Consider the following 24,477-nt stretch of genomic DNA (forward strand, 5'->3'; position numbering starts at 1 on the left):
CCTCGACTACCCTACTACATTAGTTGAGTTATTTGTTTGATCGGGGGAGTGCGACAAACCCCGCTATCAAAATGGCGCCGTTGCCGGGGAGCATTGGCTTGATATTAATTGTTTCGTTCTAGTTTAGACTAAGTTATTGTTGCTTTTGCACACCTTGGTGTGCCATCTATCTTGCTAATCTATTCACTTGAGTGTGTAGTGGTTTTTAAGAATCCATTTGAAAATTCGGAAAGTGCAACAATGGTCGCGGTTCCTATGAGGGATAATTTGGCTCCGAAGAAGGTGGTGAACCCAAGTATTGTCAAACCACCTATTCAAGCCAACAACTTTGATGTGAAGGCTACTTTGTTACAACTAGTCCAAGGAAACCAATTCGGAGGGGGAGCCACCGAAAACCCCAATGAACATCTTAATGAATTCTTGGATAGTTGTGACATGTTCAAGGCAAGTGGAGTGTCGGAGGATGCCATCCGCCTTAGGCTCTTTCCTTATTCCTTGAGGGGGAGTGCTAAGGAATGGTTGAAGAGTTGTGAGCCCGATTCATTTAGAACTTGGAATGATGTCTCCAAGGCCTTCTTGAACAAGTATTTCCCACCACAAAGGACCGCAAGAATCAAGAGTGAGCTTCAAGGCTTCACCCAACATGATGATGAGACCCTTTACGAAGCATGGGAAAGGTATAAGGGACTCCAAAGGTTGTGTCCTCATCACGGGATTGGAGATGATGAGTTGATCAACAACTTTTATGAGGGGTTGAGCAATGAAATGAAAATGAACCTAGATTCCGGCTCGGGAAAGGGGGCATTAGATAAAATTGATCACAAGACGGCCAAGGAGCTTATTGAGGAAATGGCTTCCCGAACTTTTCATTGGAATAATGATAGGCACAAGAGGAAGGGAAAGACAACCGTTGAGTCGGCCAACAATGTTGAGGTTAAAGGGTTGATAGAAGAACTCAAGCAACAAATTGCTTTGTTGAACTCAAGCAACACCTCAAGAAACTCTTCATCAAATTGGTCACAAGTGTATTGTTGTGAGATTTGTGGAGATCAAGGGCATCCACCAAATGAATGTCCTTTGATGATGGGAGAGGCAAATTGTATGGAGCAAGTGAATGGAGTGTGGGAATCAATCCCGGCTAGACAATCATTCAACAACAATCAATATCATCCCGGAATGAAAGCCTACCCAAATTTTTCCCATGGCTCACAAAATGTCCAAAACCCCACTTCCCAACAAAATCCACAATTTACACCAAATTTCCAAGCCCAAAAGCAAAATCCCACCTTTCAACCAAGACCACCATTTCAACAAAACTCTCAACCCTTTCCACAATCAACCCAACCCAAATCAAACATGGAGCTCATGATGGAGCAATTGATGAATTCTCAAAACCAACTCATCAACACTCAAACCCAATTCATCACTCATTCCAACCAAAAACAAGAGGAGACAACATCCTCTATCAACCAACTAAGGACTCAAATGCAAGCCTCCCAAAGAGTGACGGATAATCAAATCTCTCAATTGGCTTCTCAAATAAGTCAATTTCAAACCTCAAATAGAAAGTTTCCGGGTAAAACCGAGGAGAACCCAAATACCATTAATGCTATACATTTGAGGAGTGGTAGAGAGTTGGAAGACCGAGTGTTCGTAAAGAGGAAAAAGAGTCGCAAACCGGAAGTTGTGGTTGAGCCACCAAAAGTGGTTGAAGATGATCTTGTAGAGGTTGTTGTGGAAACTCCCATGGTAGTTGATGAACCTACCAAAATTGTTGAGGAACCCAAGCAACAAGTTGTGAGAGCATATGTGCCACCAATTCCTTTTCCCCAAAGGTTGGCACGGGCAAAACTTGAGCAAAAATATGGGAAATTCATGCACATGATGAAAGGTGTGAACATCACCATGCCTTTTATTGATGCCATCAAGGAGATACCCGCATATGGAAAATTCTTGAAGGAGTTGATTTCCAACAAAAATTCATTGAGTCCAACAACAACGGTGAATTTGTCCAAGGAATGTAGTGCTATCCTATTGCACAAGATGCCACCAAAGCTTGAAGATCCGGGAAGTTTTTCCATACCATGTACAATTGGGACCGTTCATATTGAGAGAGCCTTGTGTGACTTGGGGGCAAGCATTAGCCTCATGCCTCTCAATATCTTCAAGAAATTGAAGGGTTTTGAACTTTCACCTACAAGAGTATCTTTGCAACTTGCGGATAGATCGGTGAGGTATCCAATTGGCCTAGTGGAAGATGTACCACTCAAAGTGGGAAAGCTTGTGATACCTTGCGACTTCTATGTGATGGATATTCCCGAAGATTCTAAAATTCCAATCATCCTAGGACGCCCTTGCCTTGCTACGGGGGGTGTCTTGATTGATGTGAAAAATGGCAAACTATCTCTTCAAGTTGGTGATGACAAGATAGAATTCTCCTTGGAAAACTCCATGAAATCTCCTTCTATGAGTGACTCTTGTTGTAGGGTGGATGTGTTGGAGGATTGCTTGAATGAGCATAATCTTGAGCCTTCATATTTGGACCCATTTGAAGTTTGCCAAACCAAGGAGGGGGATGGAGTTGATGATGTGTTGGGAGTTGATGTGAAGGAAGATTTGGGTGAAAATGACTCAAGGGAAGATGAATTTGAAGACCAAATTAATAATGAGATTGAATCATTCTTGAACTCCCCGGATTCATTTAATCTAAGCCCTTTAGAAGATGCACCTTGGTTGGATAACTCTTCAAGTGATTGGGAAGCTCAAATTGATGCCTTGGAGGCGGCTCTCAATGGAAATAGTTCGGGTCAAAAGGAGAGTCAAGAAAATTGGGATAAAAATGACACCACCATGAACCTCAATGTTGAGAAGTTGACTCCTCCACCTACTATTCCCTACCAATTTCCTTACTATGGTGACCAAGAAGAGAGTTGCCCAACAAGTAAAACTTATGAGATTCCGTTCCTCCTACCACCTAGCTACCATTCCAAGTTTAAGGGTTCTAACTATCAAAAGGACCCAAGAAAGGAAGCCAAGGAGGGTAAGAGGAACTATGATAAGAAGTGTTGGAAGAGAGGTCGGGTGCGGTTTGCTATAGCTTGGCACTACTTGTGTCTAGTTGAAGGTTTTGATAGAGCATTTGACCGTCTCCTCCGTGCCTTGAGTGACATGGATCATGCTACTTGGAATTTCAAACAACAAAATTTTGCATGAGAGGTTTGGTGGAGTCCCTCTAGAACCACTAAGTTGTATGTATTCTCTTCCCTTACTTATACTTTCCTTGCATTTTTGTTCCCCCCAACATTTGTTCCATTGAGGACAATTTCATGTTTTAAGTGTGGGGAGGGGATTCATTACATAAAAATCTTAAAAACATAAAAATCTTAAAAATACCAAAAACATGTTATTTATGTTCAAATATTAAAAAAAAAAAATCAAAAACATGTTCTTACATTTTGGAAAATTCAAAAAACCAACAAAAATATGTTATTTATTCTTCCTATTCTCCCCCTATACTTTGTTCCATTGAGGACAATGTAAATTTCAAGTGTGGGGAGGGAAATATCCACTTTGTGCATATTGTTTATATTTGTGTATATTTGCTTGTTAATTTGAGAAAAATACAAAATGCCTAAAAATTGAAAAAATTGAAAAATTTCAAAAAATATTGCATTGTTTATATTATATATATTGCATTTGTCCTAACCCTTTTTATTGACAACACATGAGAGCATCGGAGAAGACATTTGGTAAAATTCTTCCAATTCTTTCTCCTTTATCCTTCCTTTTCTTTTTGTATATATAAGCATGGAGGAGGACGAGATATGTGATGTGGGTGTTCCCTTTGGGAACCGTTTTGGATATGATTGTGTTGTTGATGTGTTGTTAGGACTAGAACTTGTATGCATTAAGATTAGACATGAATATATGTGTTCACTCTTGCATTCACGTAGTTTGTTCATTTGTTTAGTTGCATTTCATACACGTTGCATCTCGTATGTAAATAGTTGCATAGATGGTCTAAATGTGGAGGGTATATGTCGTCAATGATGATAATTGTTTTGCCCGTGTCATTTCCCTCTTGATAGCTCGTGCCTTTTGATGACACATGTTAGGGTTTTTGTTTGCAAAAATCCGGAAGTCTAGCTTAACAATCAAGTTGCGACCACCTTGTGAGACCGAATTAGGCCCGAGATTCGACCTTAGACCGACATAGCTACTAAAATGTGAGGATAGAGCCTCCATATGGCCGGTCCATCAAACCGGTCCCGTTTAGGTCATGAGAGTAGTTCTCCTTACGTGGTATGTCATGTCAAAACGCATAAGTATGGTGCTCTTTCCTTACCGTAGAAGTGTAGATGTGCATATTGAGACAATTTTGTTCAATAAAGTAACCTCACAATAGCCAAATAAGCTTTTGTTATGCCCTTGAGTCAATCATTTCCTTTTGTTGACCCATTTTGAGCCTAAGCCTTATCGTTTCTATTGCCAACAAATTAACTACATCCCATAAACAACTCACCTTGGTTGAGTAGTTCGTCATTGTAGTTCTTTTGTGGAGTATATTTGGGTTGAAATTTTGACTTATCTTGAGGTGTATGATCTTAATGCCACATGAGTGAAATGCAACTTTGGCTACTTTTGTCTAATAAGAGGTGAACAAGTCGTGAAAAATGCAAGAAAGAAAATCAAATAGAAAAGAAAAAAAATGAAGAAGAAAAACAAATAGAAAAAGAGAAAAATGAAATGAAAAAGCAAAAAAGAAAAGAATGTACATTTTTGTCTCAAATAAAGGGTTGGTAATTTGCAAATTGAGTTTGTATTGAAGAAATATTGATTGATTTTTGGAGATGGCAATCTTGCCATATTTTGTGGAAGAATTCATTTGCATTGGTTGAGTTGAGTGAATTGGTTAGATGTGGCGACTACTCGATCCGATAGCCTCACATGTCTTAAAACGGTGCTTGCACCAACCCCTTTTCACCAAACCCGAGCCCCATTACTACCCGATTGTCTCTTGTATGTGCATCAATTTGACATTTCTCTTGCGGATACTGGATGGAGTACCATATTAGATTGCGGGCATGCTTCGCAAGTCGAGTTAGGAGAGTGATTTTGGTTACTTTTTGTCACAAAAATCGCCCCGTTCTTTCATTTGAGTGACTAGTGAAACCCGTGAGAGTCGGTCTTTGGTCTCCTTTTGGTCAAAGGTTTGATATGGAGTCGAATCTTGTGTGTGTCGTGTCATTCTTGGGTGTATAGCGAAGTACTTCCCCTTTCCCGCCTAGAATTTGTTTCTTTGGCATCCCGTGTTGTCAATGTTGGTTACTTGAGCTAGAATTAGGGATTCGACACTTTGGTAAGACCCGGAGATGCCATCCTCCACTAATGACTCTCTTTGTTCGGATTTTGGAAGTAAAACGGCCGCTTAGATGAGGAAAGCGGTTTGATTTTTGTGATGCATCATATATGTTGACTTGTGCTTAATTGAATGATTGCATCAAAATTTTCCGCAAGCCCCCACTTGCCTTGCATCGGAATGCATACCTCATTGTGCTTTGGTGTGAGTTGAAGGGACGGAGAAGGCCCGTTAATTGCCTCTCATCGGATATTATTAGTTTAGCCTGTCTTTTACATTATGGGTCTTAGTTTATTTAATGAGCTTACTCGAGGACGAGTAAGGGCTAAGTGTGGGGAGGTTTGATAAATAGTATTTTAGTCACTTTTTACCCCGCATTTATATCTTATTACGACTCAATTTTGCGTGCTTAATTGTCTAATTAGCTCATTTATTTACTAAATTTATAATAATTAGTCCTCGTAGTTATATTTAATACTTAGTCGGGTTTTATACAATATTAGTATTATTCTATTATTATATTAATGATTTTATTAATTATGATTTGTAGGTGAGACGGATCAATGAGACGGAGTCAAATGGTAAAGAGAGGGTGGAGTCATAAAGACAAGTCATGTTGTCATGCTGACCAAATAATCAACAAGTTTGATGAAATCACCAACTCACTTCTTTGTCTTTTCCATTCCCCTGCATCATCATCAACAACACGCAACAACTCAACAACAACCTTCACCTCCATAATCAATCCCCTGTCATCACCTCCATTAATAAAAGCATCACCATTACCATTTTACCACCTCCTTCCTTCGTCTTCATTCACCATTAACCACCTTAATTCAATCGCACAGAAACCCGAAAACCCGGCTTCTCCATGGCCATCATACCTTCATCAACATCCCCTGCATCCCGTATTATCAATTCGTATTCATTCACCACCATGGCAGCCATCGACATTCAACCCGCCACCATTCATAATCTTCATCACCATCTCGACAGTTACCATTCATAGAAGCTCCACCATCAACCACCGTGGCCATCGTTTTCATGTTCAAACACGAGCTCGGAATCGAAACCGAGCAAATTGAAGTTTAGGTTCTCTATGCCGGCTTACCGGCAGCCGACATCCCCTACCGGCAGAACACACCCATTTTTCCTCCTTTTTGTGATGGCCTCGCTACCGGTATAGGGACCGGCAGCCGTCTAGCCGGCAAAACGCACCAAATCAACATTCTCGCATCAAATTGTGCTCTATACCGGTGCCCCGGCTGCCGACAGGCCGGCATAACGCACACCCATCCTTTTTCTGCTCTTTCTTCAATGGCCTCGCTGCCGGCATCAAGCCCGGCCGCCGGCGGGCCGGCAGGACACCTCCATTGCTGCGTTTTGAATCCCGTGTTTCCCCTTCCCCTTTTTCTCTTTTTCTTTGTTTTTCAATTGTTTGGTTTTGTAAACTTTGTGTCGATTAGTTTTGTATTTAGGATTAGATTTATTATTATTATTATTATTAGTGTCATTATTAGTAGTAGTTATTAGACTAGTATAAAAGACCCAACATTACTACCCATTAGACACCTAATTACACCCAACATTACACATTACTACCTTAAAATTAGACTTTAGTTTATCTTATTCTCTCCCAATATCAGAAAACCCTCATATTTCCTCTCTTATTTTTATTCAATAAAAAGTTGTTATCTTTCTCTAATTATTAGTTTAATTCTTCTTTTGTTCATTCAAGTTCTTCTCTTTTCATTAGTTTACAATTAGTAATTTTGGGTTGTATTTGGAGAATTGAAGAATCCTTCCATATTTCAATCCAAGTTCCTTTCTTTTTCTATTGAGTTGGTATAATTTCTCTTCATAATTTCATTTGTTTACATTTGCTTTTCTTTCAAGTTTTATCTTAATTGTTTATGTTAAAATTCCTACCTTTGTTGTTGGATTGTTATTATTTTCTCTCTTGTTCATCTTTTCTTTGTTTTCCATTGTTGTTGCTCTCAAAGATTGAATCTTTGAGTTCTTATTGTTAAAGTTTGTGTTTTTTTGCATTAATCTCTTTCCATCTTAGATTAATTTGTCTTTCCTCATAATTTTGTTGATTAATTGCATGATTAGTAGTAGAATTTATTCTCCCACCATGTTCATGATTAAAGAATCCATCTTTATTGTCTCCTTTGTCTTAAGAAACATGATTAGTGAGTAGTCTTCCACTAGGACTCGGTTTGACCCAATATGAGTAATTTCACTAATTGAATCTCATAAAGGCTAATTATTTGGGGAAATCGGTGAGGGTAGTTTAGAGGATTGATTTGGGTTTATGGATTGATTTTTGGGTAGTGTCGATTTATGACCCTTGTCCACCAACGAGAGTTGGTTAGGTTGTGATTTGGATACCCTAATTCGACCCTATTGCTAACCTAGGTTGAGACCGAAAGGGAGAACCGGGTAGGGCACCTCTAGACTAGCGTTTGAAATCGACCCTCGAGAGAGGGAGTGGGATGACCCGGAATACGATGGGGGCTTAATGACCTTGACCAAGTTCTTGACCTCCTCGGAATTGTGCATGATTTTGGGGTAGTTGAGTGTTGAGTTAGGGATTCCTACCTTCGAACCCGAGAGGGGGGGTTGGTGGGTAGTGCTAGTGTCCTACTTCGAACCCGAGAGGGGTGTCTTAGGCGAATTAGAGCCATCTCCTCCTTGCTTGTCTACCCGAGTGATTAGCCTAGGGAATTAGTATGTGGAATTACGAATTGTTGTGGGAGAACCGAGTTCTAGGCCTTTTATTCATTTGATTTACAATTTATTTCTCTCTTGCTCATTTATCATCTTTTGTTAAATTGCATTTCATTTCATTTAGTTTAGTTGTTTAGTTTTAAACCTCATCCAAATATCTCCGACTTAGCTAAGCATAAGAATTTAAAACGATTAATAATCACCCATGCTCCCTGCGGATTCGACCTCGACTACCCTACTACATTAGTTGAGTTATTTGTTTGATCGGGGGAGTGCGACAAACCCCGCTATCAACAATAATAATAATAATAATAATAATAATAATTGTAACATAATAACAGTAATAAAATTAATAATAACAACAACAACAACAACAACAACAACAACAACAACAACAACAACAACAACAACAACAACAACAACAACAACAACAACAACAACAACAACAACAACAACAACAACAACAACAACAACAACAACAACAACAACAACAACAACAACAACAACAACAACAACAACAACAACAACAACAACAACAACAACAACAACAACAACAACAACAACAACAACAACAACAACAACAACAACAACAACAACAACAACAACAACAACAACAACAACAACAACAACAACAACAACAACAACAACAACAACAACAACAACAACAACAACAACAACAACAACAACAACAACAACAACAACAACAACAACAACAACAACAACAACAACAACAACAACAACAACAACAACAACAACAACAACAACAACAACAACAACAACAACAACAACAACAACAACAACAACAACAACAACAACAACAACAACAACAACAACAACAACAACAACAACAACAACAACAACAACAACAACAACAACAACAACAACAACAACAACAACAACAACAACAACAACAACAACAACAACAACAACAACAACAACAACAACAACAACAACAACAACAACAACAACAACAACAACAACAACAACAACAACAACAACAACAACAACAACAACAACAACAACAACAACAACAACAACAACAACAACAACAACAACAACAACAACAACAACAACAACAACAACAACAACAACAACAACAACAACAACAACAACAACAACAACAACAACAACAACAACAACAACAACAACAACAACAACAACAACAACAACAACAACAACAACAACAACAACAACAACAACAACAACAACAACAACAACAACAACAACAACAACAACAACAACAACAACAACAACAACAACAACAACAACAACAACAACAACAACAACAACAACAACAACAACAACAACAACAACAACAACAACAACAACAACAACAACAACAACAACAACAACAACAACAACAACAACAACAACAACAACAACAACAACAACAACAACAACAACAACAACAACAACAACAACAACAACAACAACAACAACAACAACAACAACAACAACAACAACAACAACAACAACAACAACAACAACAACAACAACAACAACAACAACAACAACAACAACAACAACAACAACAACAACAACAACAACAACAACAACAACAACAACAACAACAACAACAACAACAACAACAACAACAACAACAACAACAACAACAACAACAACAACAACAACAACAACAACGGTAATAATAATAATAATAACAACAACAACGGTAATAATAATAATAATAACAACAATAATAATAATGACGCAGAAGAAGAACAACATTACTAATAATAATATTAATATTAGTAATTATACTAATTTGAGTGATTAACTAGGTAGCTATCACGAACCACGGTTAACTATCAATTCTAATTGGGTAAAATAATGGAGCACCGATTTGCTAGATTGTTATTCAAAGTCTAGTCGTGTATCATCCTAATTTGAGGTATTAGATAGCCACCACGAACCACCAACAATCTAATTTAATTAATTGATTAAATAAAAATCGACATACTCTAATTTCATCTTTAACAAACAAATAAAATTTGATTGATTAACTAAAACTCAACAAATAATATTAATAATTGATAAAAAAGTAAATTAATTTTTTAATTGGTAAATTAGAATCCATCTTTTAAATTTGAAGTCATTTGAGCAACTAAATTAAGTTTTAGGGAAAATGTTGATTTAAGAGTTCATTTGGTTCAGTTTTGGGTGAAAAGGATACAAAATAGAACGTTTATGAAAAAACGAATGTGAAAAAAGTAAAGTTCGTATATGAAAAAACAGTTAGGTATTAATAATAGTAATATTAAAATTAACATTAACAATGTTATTAATATTATTATTATTATTATTAATATTAATAATAATAGTAGTAATAGTAGTAATTATATTAATATGAATATTATTGATTTTAATAACCATAATATTCATTATAATAACAATAATGAGGATGATTAATTAATAATAAATCAACAATAATAAATAATAATAATAATAATAATTAATATTACTATTAACATTAAATAAATAATATCAATAAAAACTATTAAGTTTAAGATGAGTAGAATTGAAATGAGCAGAATTGATCTGAGCTGAGTTGAATGGCGCTGGGCGGAACTGAACTGAATAGAGCTGGACTAAACTGAAGTAAGTTGAAAATAAGTCAGAAAGAATAGGGTCTTACTCCTGAGGTGGGAGTATTTGAACATAAACAATGTGGATAAATTAATAGTTTAGTATGAATTATTAGTGAAATTAAACCATTTTAATGTGGCATTTCATAATTTTTTTAATGAACCCAAGTTATTTAATAAATTAAAATATTTATTTATTATATTGTTAATTAACCTATCAGAGCTACTTGGCCACATTCTCTCAAGTCTCGACACATAATTCAATAATCATAATAATAATAATAATTATAATAAAAATTGGGAATTGAATCACCAATCGACTGGCAATATCAGCTTATAATAGACTATAGACACTCAAATACGTATTCGATATCTCATAAAATATGGGACATAGAGAATGTTATTTAAATTTAAGAAAATATATATTTAATTGTTACAGAAGTATATGGTTTTATTTTTGTAAAATTGTTTGAGACTCCCTTCTTTCTAATTATATTGTCTGACTTTTCATTTCAAGAGGATTTAAAAAATATGGGTGAAATTATTACTTTACCGCTTTAATCACGAACAATGACGGATAATGTTATTATGACATTTAAAAGATTAGGGATAACAACGTATAATGCATTTGTAGGATACGCGTCCAAATAAATGAAGAAAGTTAACCAATGGTTTATAGTTTTCAATACGTTTCGTTGGGTATCTCACGTGTGTCGGTGTCCAACATAATATATGCCACGGGTACACTGTTTAAGACTTGTGTTCGTAATTTCTAGGCCACATCTTATATTCTTGTTTCACTTTGAACTCGAGGCAAAGAGCCTCGCGAGTCTCGCCCTCGCATGACCACAAAATTGCGGTCCGGATTTTCTTTATTTTTTTCAAAAGAAATGAACATTCTTTTTTTATAAACGACCCAGATCAAATCTTGTAATGATCCAATGTTTATAATCGTTTTATAAAAATAAAGTTCTAATGAATAGATAAAGAAAGTATATTAAAATATTTGTGTATTAGGGAGGAAATGTTGAGAAAGAAATGGAGAGATCCAAATTCCAAAATCACAAAATGTCATTGAAGACGGCACGTAAAGTGAGGATACCATTTCCTCTCACAAATGGCCCAAATAGAGGAGAGAGGGAAGCACATGAGGGTGCCCCCATCTTGTCCCCCCTATCCGTTTTGTAAGTGGCATTATCCGTCACTTGCTCCGACCCGTCTTCAGCAAGACTAACTGTTCCAAAATTGAATTTGAGGGTAATATACCCTCATTGTTTGAAAACCATTTAATTATGATACTCTGTACTCGTATATATAATCCTTGTACACATATCCGAGAGGTGTGTCAAAACTGTTAGTCGTAAATTGTAGTAACAATGAAAAAGATTAGAGATAACCGATTTGTAGTGACGTGGTATGAGAGCCACTGTCTTGAAAACTATATTTCCGGTACGACCGTGGTGGCGATCAGCAGATGACCGGTAGTTCCCCAAGGATTTACACTACTGCACTCAGGCACGCCCACTCGAGACTGAGAGCATTGGAACGACAGAATTTTCTTTACCCAGAAATTATATAGAGAAAGAATGAGAAGCGAAGAAGAGAGAGTGTTGTTGTGTATTTCTGAAGTGAAAGGCAGGTCCTATTTATAGGAGAATTGGAGCAGGAGAGGAGCCAAAAACGACTCCACATTTACAGCAGTTAAACACAAAACACGCATCTCTGGCCCAAAAAGATAGGCACAGCATTGCCAAATCCCAAATCACGAATCCGGATGACCCACTAGTGATATGATAAGGAGTGTGGTTATATATAAACACATGACAACAACTATTTTCTATCAATGTGGGACAAATTGGAAAAACAACAAAAGCATAACAAGCCCCTATTTCCAACAAAAACAAATGGACATTTGTTGGATACGCGTCCAAATTAATGAAAAATATTAAACACGGGTTTATAAGTGCCCTACTCATTCCGAAACGGTGTCGAAAATGGATACGCGGTTTAAGATAAGTGTGGGTGCTTGAGTGGCCATATCTTGTTTCACGTTGAACGCGAGGGCAAAGAGCATGGGGCCTCGCATCACTATTTGTTTTTTGTGAGGGCAATACTGTATATCAAGTATTGTGTAAGTAGGAGGTTGAAGTAAAAGCAATAGACAAAAATGGAGGTGAAAGAAATATCCAGAGAAAACATAAAGCCATGTACTTCAACACCCACTCATCTAAAACAATTAAAACTTTCTCTATTTGACCAAACTACAGCCCCTTTACCCACCCCAACTCTGCTCTTCTACCCTGTGCCGTACAAAACAACCCGTCAAATACTCGACGTCACCCATCTTAAAACTACTCTCTCTCGTACACTCGACTCCTTTTACCCATTGGCTGGTCGATATACAACATGGGATACCATTGACTGCAACGACCAAGGAGTACCCTTTATTGTTACCCATGTTAATTGTCCTCTTACTAGTGTGCTTAATTTTAATGGGTCAACAACAACAAAACTTGAATTGTTAAGCAAGTTATACCCGCCTACCGAATTTGCCGTTATTGGGTCTGGTATTCAAGTAGCGATTCAGATTAATGTATTTAGCTGTGGCGGATTTGTTCTTGGTTGGTATCACAGCCATAAACCCTTAGACGGTGTCTCCGCGTCTACATTTCTCCGTCATTGGGCTGCACTTTCATCTAACCGAAACCCCCAACAACTACCTGATTTTGTTGCTGGATTAACCGCATTTCCGCAGTACCCACCTGAAAAAGACGCACTGATACGCCCCAGAATGGCTTCCTTTAATCAGAGAACCCACGCTACAAATGAATCTTTGTTAGCATCATCATCATCATCGTCGTCCTCTGGTGTGGACATTGTGGTCAAAAGTTTTGTGTTTAAGAGAACTGCGGTGGCTGATCTTAAGGCCAGAGCCGCGTCCAAGGATGTCATGTACCCGTCTCGCTTCCTAGCTGTGTCGGGTTTTATATGGAAGCATCTTTTGCAAATACAGAGACGGTCTGCTCTCGGTGTCATGGTCAATGTTAGACCGAGGGCAAACCCGCCTCTTGCAAATAATTCTATCGGTAACCTTTGCGAAGTGGTCAAGGTTGATCTCGCGGACCATGACAGCGACGAGGCAACTGAACTTCCGGAACTTGTGACGGAGATTTACTCATCAATTTCAAAGATAAAGATATAATTGGTGATTACAATGGAGAGAACCGAGGAGAATCTAAGTTAGATAACTTCTATGAAGTAATAAAAACATTAGTGAAATGTAAGGATGATTTTTACTTTCTTGTGGGTTGGTGTAAATCATCTGGATTTGCAGATGTCGATTTCGGGTTGGGGAAGCCTAAATGGATTATCCCAACACATGAAAGATTATATCAGTTCAGAAAGAATGCAATTCTCTTGGTTGATTATTTGGATTCAGAAGATGATATTGAATTTGAAGTATGGTTGTTCTTGGAGCAGAAGAAAATGACCATGTTGGAGTCCAATCAAGAATTCCGTAACTTCTGTTCTCCTCGCTTTTAGCACACCATATGTTCCACAAATTTTTGCACTACTTTGTGTCTCTGTGTTACTCATTCCCAGTATTTTTTTTTTTACAAATTATTCTACTTTGTGCTGAATGTTAGGAATATTTCCGTAAATAAAGATTGTCCATAGTTGTAGTTTCCTTATTATTGTAATTTCCATATCTTAGGTTATTCGTTTGTTCTTTGGTAAGTTTCATATGATAGCTTTCTTGCTCTTTAGGTCATTGTATTAGTATATAAGGCATTGTTGTATCCTTGTATATTCATCAATAAAAATCATCCTTTCATAACCTTTACATGGTATCAATCGTCCGTCGATCCTAACCCGTATCATGTCTAGCAACACAATCCGAAACCCTCATGAACCGAGCGTTCCGCTCTATCTTGTCAATCTCTCCATGGTTGACAAACTCACACCCTTAACCTTTATGCAATGGCAAGATCAAGTAGCATCGTTCCTCATAGGATATGACCTTCTCAAATACCTTGACGGTTCCTACCCTTGTCCTGCCGCCACCCTTGAACCTTCCACTGAAACCGACAAAACCACACCCACCCCTAACCCTACTTATCACACTTGGATCCGACAAGACCAACTTATCAAGGGAGCCCTCCTTGGTACCCTCACACCCGTCACGCACTCCTTGGTTATGCGTGCCACTATACCTCGCATGCGGTCTGGACCATTCTATCCAATACGTATGCTAAGTCCACTCGCGGTCACATACTTCAAGTAAAAGACCGTCTCAAAACTATTTCAAAAGACGCCACCCAATCCATCACCGATTTTATGCATAACATAAAATCTTGCACTGATAAACTCGCTATTTTAGGAAAACCTATGGATGACGATGACATTATTGCTGAAGTCATCCGTGGCCTCGAGTCCTCGACTATGATACATATAAACCCGTCATCGATGCCGTTAATGCCCGTGATGACCCTATAACCTTTGATGTCCTACATGAAAAACTCATCAACTTTGACCTTACCCTCAAACACACTACCAAACCCGCCCCGTTCCCTGCCTCAGCTCACCACGCTCAAGTCCCTGCCTCGCCTCACCAAGCCTATGCCTCTCGTACCGCAAACCGACCCTATACACCTAATAACAACAATCGCACCAACACCTCCCAAACACCACCACCACCTCCTTCGTCCGATTCCTACACACCTGCCCCTTTCAAAGGCAAGTGTCAATACTGTCGCGCAACGGGTCATGTAATTTCGAGTTGCTTTAAATTCAAACGTGATTATCCCGACGTTGTTTTCCCACCCTCGAATGCCTTCCCCTCTGCCCGACAACCCCGCTCTCAGCCTCAAGCCCACACGGCCACCACACACAACCCGTCATCATCAACCACTCGCCCCTGGCTCGTTGACAGTGGCGCCACACATCACATCACCAATGACCTTGACAACCTTGCTCTCCACGCTCCCTATGACGGCAGTGATGAACTTGTGATTGGTGACGGTTCCGCTTTACCCATCTCAAAAATAGGTTCGTTTAATATCTCGCTCACCACCGATTCCACTCTTATTTTTCAAAACGTTTTATATGTTCCCTTAATTTCTCGTAATATCTTATCCGTCTCACAATTTTGCAAAGATAATAATGCTTATTTTGAATTCTCACAAACTTCCTTTTCTTTAAAGGACAATCATACGCATCGGATTCTGTTAAGCGGGACGTCTAATGGTGGTGTCTATGAATGGCACCCTCCACAACCTACACAGACACTAGCCGACTATCCAAAGACTGTGGCTGGCATCATCGTCTTGGACATCCTTCGGCCAAAATTTTACGTTTTTTAGTTTCTAAATTATCTATTTCCGCTCCTAGCTCGTTATTTGATTTCTGTAACTCTTGTCATGTGAACAAGAGCAATAAACTTGAGTTTTCGACTTCTACTATGTTTAGCAAAGGTCCCTTAGATTTATTATTCAGTGATGTATGGTCGTCACCAACACTTTCTTATGATAATTTTAAGTATTATATTATTTTTGTCGACCATTTTACTCATTATGTTTGGTTATATCCGCTCAAACGCAAATCCGATGCAACCACGATATTTGTTCGTTTTCAAAAGCTTGTCGAAAAATTTTTCAAACGGCCTATTTTACAAATATTTTCCGACAACGGTCGTGAATATATTAAACTAGCTCACACTCTCAATGATAATGGCATTGCTCATCTCACTACACCACCACACACCCCCGAGTTAAACGGGTTTGCGGAACGTCGTCACCGTCATATTGTTGAAACTGGCTTGTCCCTCCTTACCCATTCCCGCCTGCCCACCACCTTTTGGCCTCACGCCTTCTCCACTGCCACCTATCTCATCAATCGGCTGCCAACTGCTACCCTCCATAATTCCACACCTTTCTTCAAATTATTTGGACATCCTCCAAATTATGCCAAACTCCGTAGCTTTGGGTGCTTATGCTACCCTTGGCTTCGCCCTTACACAACTCACAAATTGGAACCTCGCTCCAAACCATGTGTCTTTGTTGGCTATTCACCTACTCAAAGTGCCTTTTATTGCCTCGATCCCACCTCCAACAAAATATTCGTGTCTAGACATGTCAAATTTATTGAACACTGCTTCCCTTATCCTGACCTATTACCCACAAACTCACTCACTTCCGCTGCACCCATTCCCGCCACTTCCTGGTTCTATGAACATCTCCACTCCCCACCTACTGTTGAAATCACCCCTAACTCGCCTTCACACTCACCCACTACTCCTGTCATCACCCCACCGGCCTCCCCTCGCCAACCCGCCACCACACCTCCTGTGGTCACCCCATCAACCTCCCCTCGCCAACCCGTCACAACACCCCCAGTGGTCACCCCACCAAACTCTCCTCGGCATACAACCTCAACCCCTACACCCTCTGTTTCCCAACCCTCTGTTTCCCCACGGATCACTCCACCACCACCACCTCCACCCCCTCCACCTCCTCGTGCCATCACCCGTCTCACCCATAACATCCGCAAACCCAATCCCAAATACACGGACCCTAAATTTGCGAAAACAGCTGCACTTCTCCCACCCTCCAACTTGCCAAACACCACCAAACAAGCGTTGGTTAATCCTTTGTGGCGCGATGCTATGATTGCTGAGTTCTCTGCCTTGCAAAATAATGCTACTTGGACCTTGGTTCCTCCTGATCCCTCTTATAATGTTATTGGTTGTAAGTGGATTTACCGTATTAAATATAATCCTAATAACTCTATTGACAAATACAAGGCTCGTCTTGTTGCTAAAGGTTTTTTGCAGCGTCCCGGAGTTGATTACTCTGAGACCTTCAGTCCCGTTGTGAAACCCACCACCGTGCGTACTTTGCTCTCTCTTGCTCTCACTCAAGGTTGGTGTTTGCGTCAGCTTGACATCAATAACGCGTTTCTCCAAGGTAAATTAAATGATGCGGTTTATATGTCTCAACCTCCGGGTTTTACTAATCCGGAGCATCCTCAATATGTCTGTAAGCTTTCTAAGGCCATTTATGGTCTTAAGCAAGCCCCGCGTGCTTGGTATACGACTTTCAAAACTCACCTGCTTGGTCTCGGGTTCAAGGCCTCTCTGGCCGATCCCTCTCTGTTCTTGTTTCATACATCGTCACACACCATTTATCTTCTTGTGTATGTCGATGATATCATTGTCACTGGTTCTAACCCGTCTATTGTTTCTTCGTTCATTGAGTCACTTGCTGCTCGATTTGCGCTCAAAGACTTGGGCACTTTGTCTTACTTTTTGGGTGTCGAGGTGACTCCTAACCGACATGGTCTTCTCTTGACTCAGTCTAAATACATTCATGATTTATTATTGGCTCATAATATGCTTGAGTCCAAGCCTGCACCTACTCCTTTGGCCGTGCAACCTCCTCTTCATCATGATGGGAGCCTCTTATTTAAAGATGTTACTACTTATCGTGCTATTTTGGGTAGCCTTCAGTATCTCTCTTTTACCCGACCTGATATTGCTTTTTCCGTGAATAAACTTGCTCAGTTTATGCAACGACCAACCACGCTACATTGGCTTTCTTTGAAGCGTTTACTGCGTTATTTGAATGGCTCTTCTCATGTTGGTATTCAATTGTTTCGCTCTTCCCCGACTCGTCTTCATGCCTTTTGTGATGCGGATTGGGGCACTGATCAGTCCACGTATGTTTCCACGACTGGTTTTGTCACTTATTTGGGCCGCAATGCATTGTCTTGGGGCTCCAAGAAACAGCGTGCTATTGCTTGTTCGTCCACCGAGGCCGAGTTTTGTGCCGTTGCCTCTACGACTGCCGAGTTAATGTGGTTGCAGTCCTTGCTCACTGAACTTCGTGTTCCTCTCTCTCAACCACCGGTTATCTATTGTGACAATCTTAGTGCTACGAGTTATGCTGCTAACCCGGTTTTTCACTCCCGTATGAAACATCTTGCTCTTGCATTTCATTTTGTTCGTGAACAGGTTCAGCAGGGTCATCTTCGAGTCCAGCACATTTCCGGTGATGACCAACTTGCTGATGCTCTCACTAAAGCCCTTCCTAAGCCACGGTTTGCATCTTTGCTCTCCAAGATTGGTCTCGCCTTTGGGTCGTCCATCTTGCGGGGGAATGTTAGGAATATTTCCGTAAATAAAGATTGTCCATAGTTGTAGTTTCCTTATTATTGTAATTTCCATATCTTAGGTTATTCGTTTGTTCTTTGGTAAGTTTCATATGATAGCTTTCTTGCTCTTTAGGTCATTGTATTAGTATATAAGGCATTGTTGTATCCTTGTATATTCATCAATAAAAATCATCCTTTCATAACCTTTACACTGAACACCACTTGAGCGGGAATGGATCCTCTTCATTTCCTTTCTTTCCATTTCCTCTCATAATTTCTTTAAATAATAATTTTCCCTTTCACCCTTATTTTACTTTATTTTTATTCGTAAATTTAGAACCATTAGATATTATCTAAATGCGATCATGACCATTAATAAAAACTTGTCTCTCTATTTCTTTTTAGGAAATGGTGAGAAAATGGGCTCCACCTGAGCCTAATGACATTCTTGTCTTCGGGTTGTATTATTTGTATCTCATTTTTTGACTTTTCTTCTACGGATAATTCACACGATACCCTTAAAGTTTGCCATTTTGCATGAAATACCCAAATTTTTGATCCGTAAATCTTAAAGAGGTCATAACTCGTGTTTACGAGGTCCAAAAGTGACGAATTTTTTTTCCAAATCGCTTATCTTTTCGAGAACTACAATTTGAAAAGAAAAAAAAATTTGGTGCATTTGGATTCCGCTACTAGGAGTTATTGTGTGTCAAAGTTTTTTCGACCGAACAAACTTTGAGTGAGCATATCTCCTGGTCACGAGTTCCAAACTCGTCAAACTTTTTTTTCAAATCGTAGTACTCGGAAAGATGATCGATTTGAAAAAAAAAATCTTCACTTTCTGAGTTCGTAAACACGAGTTATGGCCTCATTAAGTTTTCCGGATCAAAAATTTGGATATTTTGTGCAAAATGACCAACTTTAGGGGTACCGCGTGAATTATCCGTTTCTTCTATGAAGTCCGTGATGCGTAAATGTTGAGCTTCGCTGGGACCTTTTGTTTTGTTCCCAGACTTCCCACTGGTCCTATTTCTTCAACAAAACCCCAAATTAGAAGAGAGGCCCATTTTCAGATTTTATTTAGGGTTTAGGACAATGTCTCTCCATAAATCTCACTTTAAATTAATTAGAAGTAGTTTAATTGGAGTCCAAGATTTGATCTTTCAATTAGTTTTGCTGAAGACGGGTCAGAGCAAGTGACGGATAATGCCATCCACAAAACGGATAGGGAGGACAAGGTGGGGGCACCCCCATGTGCTTCCCTCTCTCCTCTATTTGGGTCATTTGTGAGGGAAAATTGTATCCGTCACTCCAAAGTGACGGATACATACCGTCACAAATGAGATTTTGTGTTGATCTTTTGGGTTTTGTAAGACTAATTCTACCTTATTATTTCCTTCCATGTTTGGTACCAATTTCTTTCCTCTCTTTTTATTAATGTTATTTACACCATTGTTTAAGTGAATGAACTTTAAAACAAAACTCGAATATATTGTAATTTTTTGACTTAATTGAGCTTATATGCAATGTTTTTGAGTTATATTGTAATTTTTTGAGTTTATTGTTTAAGTGAATGAACTTACAAACTTTATAGTAAAACTCAAAAACATAAAAACAAAACTCGAATACTTTATTATAATGCTCAAAAACTATAAAACTGGTGGTAGTATATCAGATGTATAATCCACTTAATGTGTGAATGGTGATATAATTAGATTAATTAAAAAGAAATGCAAAATTGCAAATTCCATGAACTGTTAGTCCAACTCAAGGGGTATCATGGTCTCACTACAAATGAATGAACAGTGTTGGGCTCCGTCCGGTGCAACCTCGTCAGGCAAGGTGCAATTGGACACTTCCAAATCAATACTACCAATTCCGTCACGGGCCATTCAGATAACCACCCGGCTATCCCTCTTGCTACCAACCCCATTCCGAGCCACCATTGGTTTTCCTAACCCGAAATCAACTCTATATATGTAAATTTCGATGACCCTTTAAAATTAATTACATTGATTTCGTCTTTACTCTCACCGCTCTCATGACCCTTTAAAATTAATTACATTAATTTCATCTTTATTTTCACTGCTCTCATTTAAGCACAACACGGTCGAGTTCTCCATCATCGCCTTCAAGCATTGGGCCGCTACTTTATTATCATAGCCCAATATACCTTGGTGGGTTACCATGTCTGCCTGGACAAGCCCATTCTCAATTAACTCACCCACTTTTCGGACTATCCCTACTTGTTGAGCATGGTTTCTGAATTGGCCGGTGACAAAGGCGGATTGAACGAGGCTCTACACTTGGCCAATATCCCTTATTTACTAAATGAATAGGTGAATTAATAAATTTTCCCTCCAAAAAGCATCTTCTTAAATAAGAAAGTTATTTATAATTTAATTGTATTCACTAAATAAGGAAATTAATAATCATAATGTATTTCATTATATAATTCTTTTCATTAAAAATTTTTTTTTATCAAATTATATAATTTTCACTAAACTATTATATTTTAATTAGAGTATAAATAATACTCCTCCAATTCACAATAAACATCCCTATTTCCTTTTTCGGTTATTCACAATAACCTCCCATTTCTTTTTTTGGTAAGTGTTTGTGTGGTCCAAATTTAATTGTAGGGTGGGGTAGTGTATTTGTGTGGTCCAAATTTAATTATATGGTGGGATAATGTGTTTCCTTAATTTTTGTGCCAAAATGAAATGGGAGGTTTATTGTGAATTGGAGGGAGTATAAGATTATAAACTATTAATTTTTTTATTGATATCATTATTTGATAATGACTAGGCTCATACTATTCATACTATGTATAAACAAAACTATAACTGATTTTGGTTACTTTCATAACAAAGAAAAAAGTTGAGAGCATTTATAAATTGAAATCATTAGCGTTCTGGTATAAAAAATACCTTAAAAAATGTATTTCTGCACATTACTCAATCCTCTTGGATTAATTTTCAGTTTTAATTTATTTTTTCCTCGAAAAAAAATATAATAACGAGAAAATGAAAAATTATTAAGATACCACTATTATTTTACAGTTCAATTTTACTTAGTTTTCTTGGATAATTTACAGTTCAATTTTTTCCCTCAAAATATAATAACGTGAAATATGAAAAATTAATGAACTATTAGTTTAGCATGATTAAGTAATACAAAAATAAAAAGTCTATATGCGCGGGATCTAAACTAGTAATACAATAACGCTTATTGCTTAAAAAAAATGTGTGTAAACTCGAACCCCAAGATGTCCCATAATCGCACCTGGATAGTAACAACGAGATTAAGTCGATGATGATGTGAAGCTCATAAACTCCTCATCTAATTCGAGAGCATTCATGGTTTCCGGCGTAAGAGAGATCTCTAATTCGACACTTCCACCTCCCTCGCGTCCTGGATTAGCAGTCACCTTACCATCATCCTTGTTAGCATAGCCCGCTAACATTGCTATAGCTTTACCTAACCCAAATTCAGGCTCATATACGTCGAACTTAGCCGAACCACCTACGACTACACCATAAGGCCGGTAATTAACCGATTGTGGTCCGGGCTGGACCACACAAGGATGCTCTTCTGAATGATTGAACATTATTCTAATTGTTTTTTCATCTTGCATTTTGATACTTTGGTTAATTAACAATGCAGCCCGACCTAAACCGCTACCCGATAAATCACCCACGTTAGATTCACTTATGCCTGCCCAAAGACAAGACCTAAAATATTCGGAAGACAATGGTGGTTGGATTCGGGTTCGGAGATTCATTATGATAACACAATTGACGTCTTGATTAGATTTCAAGTTTCGAGCACGAGTAATGGACCGCCACGTAAGCCCACATAAGGCCTGAAATGAAGATATATTGTTGTGAAGGCCACATTCTTCATTTGCTTGGGCCTTCAGCATTGCAATGGACTTGGATGAGAACTGAAATAATTTTACTCTTAATGGGCCGGGATCGTACCGGAATATGAATTCTTCGGGTTCAAGGTAAGGCAATTTGAAGATTTTATCGTAGCCATAATCAGGAAATAACGTCGTAAAAATTGGTTTTTTGGAAACCGAAATTTGGTTGTAGTTATTGTCTTCATTTTCTTGATCGTCATTGAGTTGACTAAATATTTCGGATAATGCGGATATGAAATGCCACAAGGATGTGCCATCCGCTACACAATGGTTAATTGTAAATCCGATGAAGACCCCATCGAGAAGCTCGGTTAATTGGACGGACAATAAAGGCCTAGTATGCCCGTCATAATTAACCGATTTCTCACCAAGATCAAAGAAGGAATTGACTATTTCATGGACATCGGTAGAAGAAAGGATATCGGGTACCGTGTAATCCACGGACGCGTGAATTAGACGGACTCCGGGACCCTTGTTGCAATCGACATAGAAACAACATTTATGTTCGTCGTCGAATTTTTTCGTGACGAGTTGACCGGCTAACGGGTAAAAATGAACTAGAGATGTATACAATGATTTTTTGAGTTTACGTAGAAATGATGAACTTATATTATCTGGTTTTGAATTGAAAAGGAGACCCTTTTGAATCGGACCCATGCTTAACATGTATAAATCTGATCCACCCAAGTAATGATATGTTTCATTATTTGCTACTTCGGTTGGTTTTACAAAACATTCTGATATGAAGTTAAGTTTATGATTCCCTTCACAATAACTTCCCATTTTGGTGAATTGAGAATTGGAATTAGGAAATTTGAAAGTTTTTGATTGAGTTTATAACTATTGGGCATGGCTCACCACCTTTTATATATAGGACGAGATATGAATATTATTTTAATTGGTAGAGGTAGTCTAAGGACAAATTAAATAAAATAGAAGGCGATTAAATTTAGTATATTACTCCCTCTATACCACACCAATGGTTACATTGAGAATCTTGGCACTATTTATGGTCGTAAGGAATATTTGATATTATTCTTATTCTATAAGACAGAATATAGTCATGTGAGATCTTGTTTGATTTATCGTTATGAATGCTATAAGAATATCAAATTTTTATAATTTTTAATAATGTGTAACTAAAAATATTCACGTTGCAAAACGTGTCTCGACAAGTGTGACAAAGTTTATGTTATGATTGGTGTGGTATGGAGGGAGTACTTCTCATGAATTTTTTACCAGCTGAACTAGATAATATCCGCAAATATGAACGTTTTATGTGAGACTATGAGACATTTTTTTTTTTTTGAAATTGTCATCTCATTAATAATCAACTAGGCGTAGGTTACAATGAAGATAACAAATAGACAAAGGAAAATCAAGATTGCTAACGTAAAAAATACATTCAAAATAACTATCTAAATACTGGTAATGGCGCTGCCGCTCCAAAATCATAAATTTCTTGAATCTATGAATAATCGATGTCTTTGCATCCTTCTTGATGGAGGGAAACAGTGTAGCCGTCTTGATGTATTCATCCACGAAACAAATCTGATAATCTCCCCGTCGATTAAAACTTATTATATTGATAACAATCCCACGAAAAAATGGAAAAACCCCGATAGAAGGGACAGAACAACAGATCTCACCAAAAGGGAGACTATTATTGAAAATAAGATAGATCTGCATAATATTAGTTGTTTAAGAAAGCTTTTGTGGGGCTT

The 24,477-nt window shown here is 38.2% G+C and overlaps 2 protein-coding genes and 1 non-coding gene across 3 annotated transcripts; 1 reads left to right on the forward strand and 2 right to left on the reverse strand.

Annotated features, from left to right (window-relative positions):
• Positions 1-609: 609 nt before the first annotated feature.
• Positions 610-716, reverse strand: LOC141597815 (small nucleolar RNA R71). The gene has a single exon (XR_012523029.1). It is a non-coding gene; the product is annotated as a small nucleolar RNA R71 (small nucleolar RNA).
• Positions 717-12,844: 12,128 nt separating this feature from the next.
• LOC141595654 (vinorine synthase-like) lies at positions 12,845-13,879 on the forward strand. The gene has a single exon (XM_074415616.1). It carries the CDS (start codon positions 12,845-12,847, stop codon positions 13,877-13,879), a length of 1,035 nt encoding a protein of 344 aa, XP_074271717.1.
• An 8,158-nt stretch (positions 13,880-22,037) lies between these two features.
• On the reverse strand, positions 22,038-23,536 carry LOC141595655 (putative acetyltransferase At3g50280). Its single transcript, XM_074415617.1, has one exon. The coding sequence runs from the start codon at positions 23,534-23,536 to the stop codon at positions 22,133-22,135; it is 1,404 nt and encodes a 467-aa protein (XP_074271718.1). The 3' UTR covers positions 22,038-22,132.
• Positions 23,537-24,477: the final 941 nt, after the last annotated feature.

This window comes from Silene latifolia, chromosome 8, assembly GCF_048544455.1.
Source record: "Silene latifolia isolate original U9 population chromosome 8, ASM4854445v1, whole genome shotgun sequence".
Lineage (NCBI taxonomy): Eukaryota > Viridiplantae > Streptophyta > Magnoliopsida > Caryophyllales > Caryophyllaceae > Silene > Silene latifolia.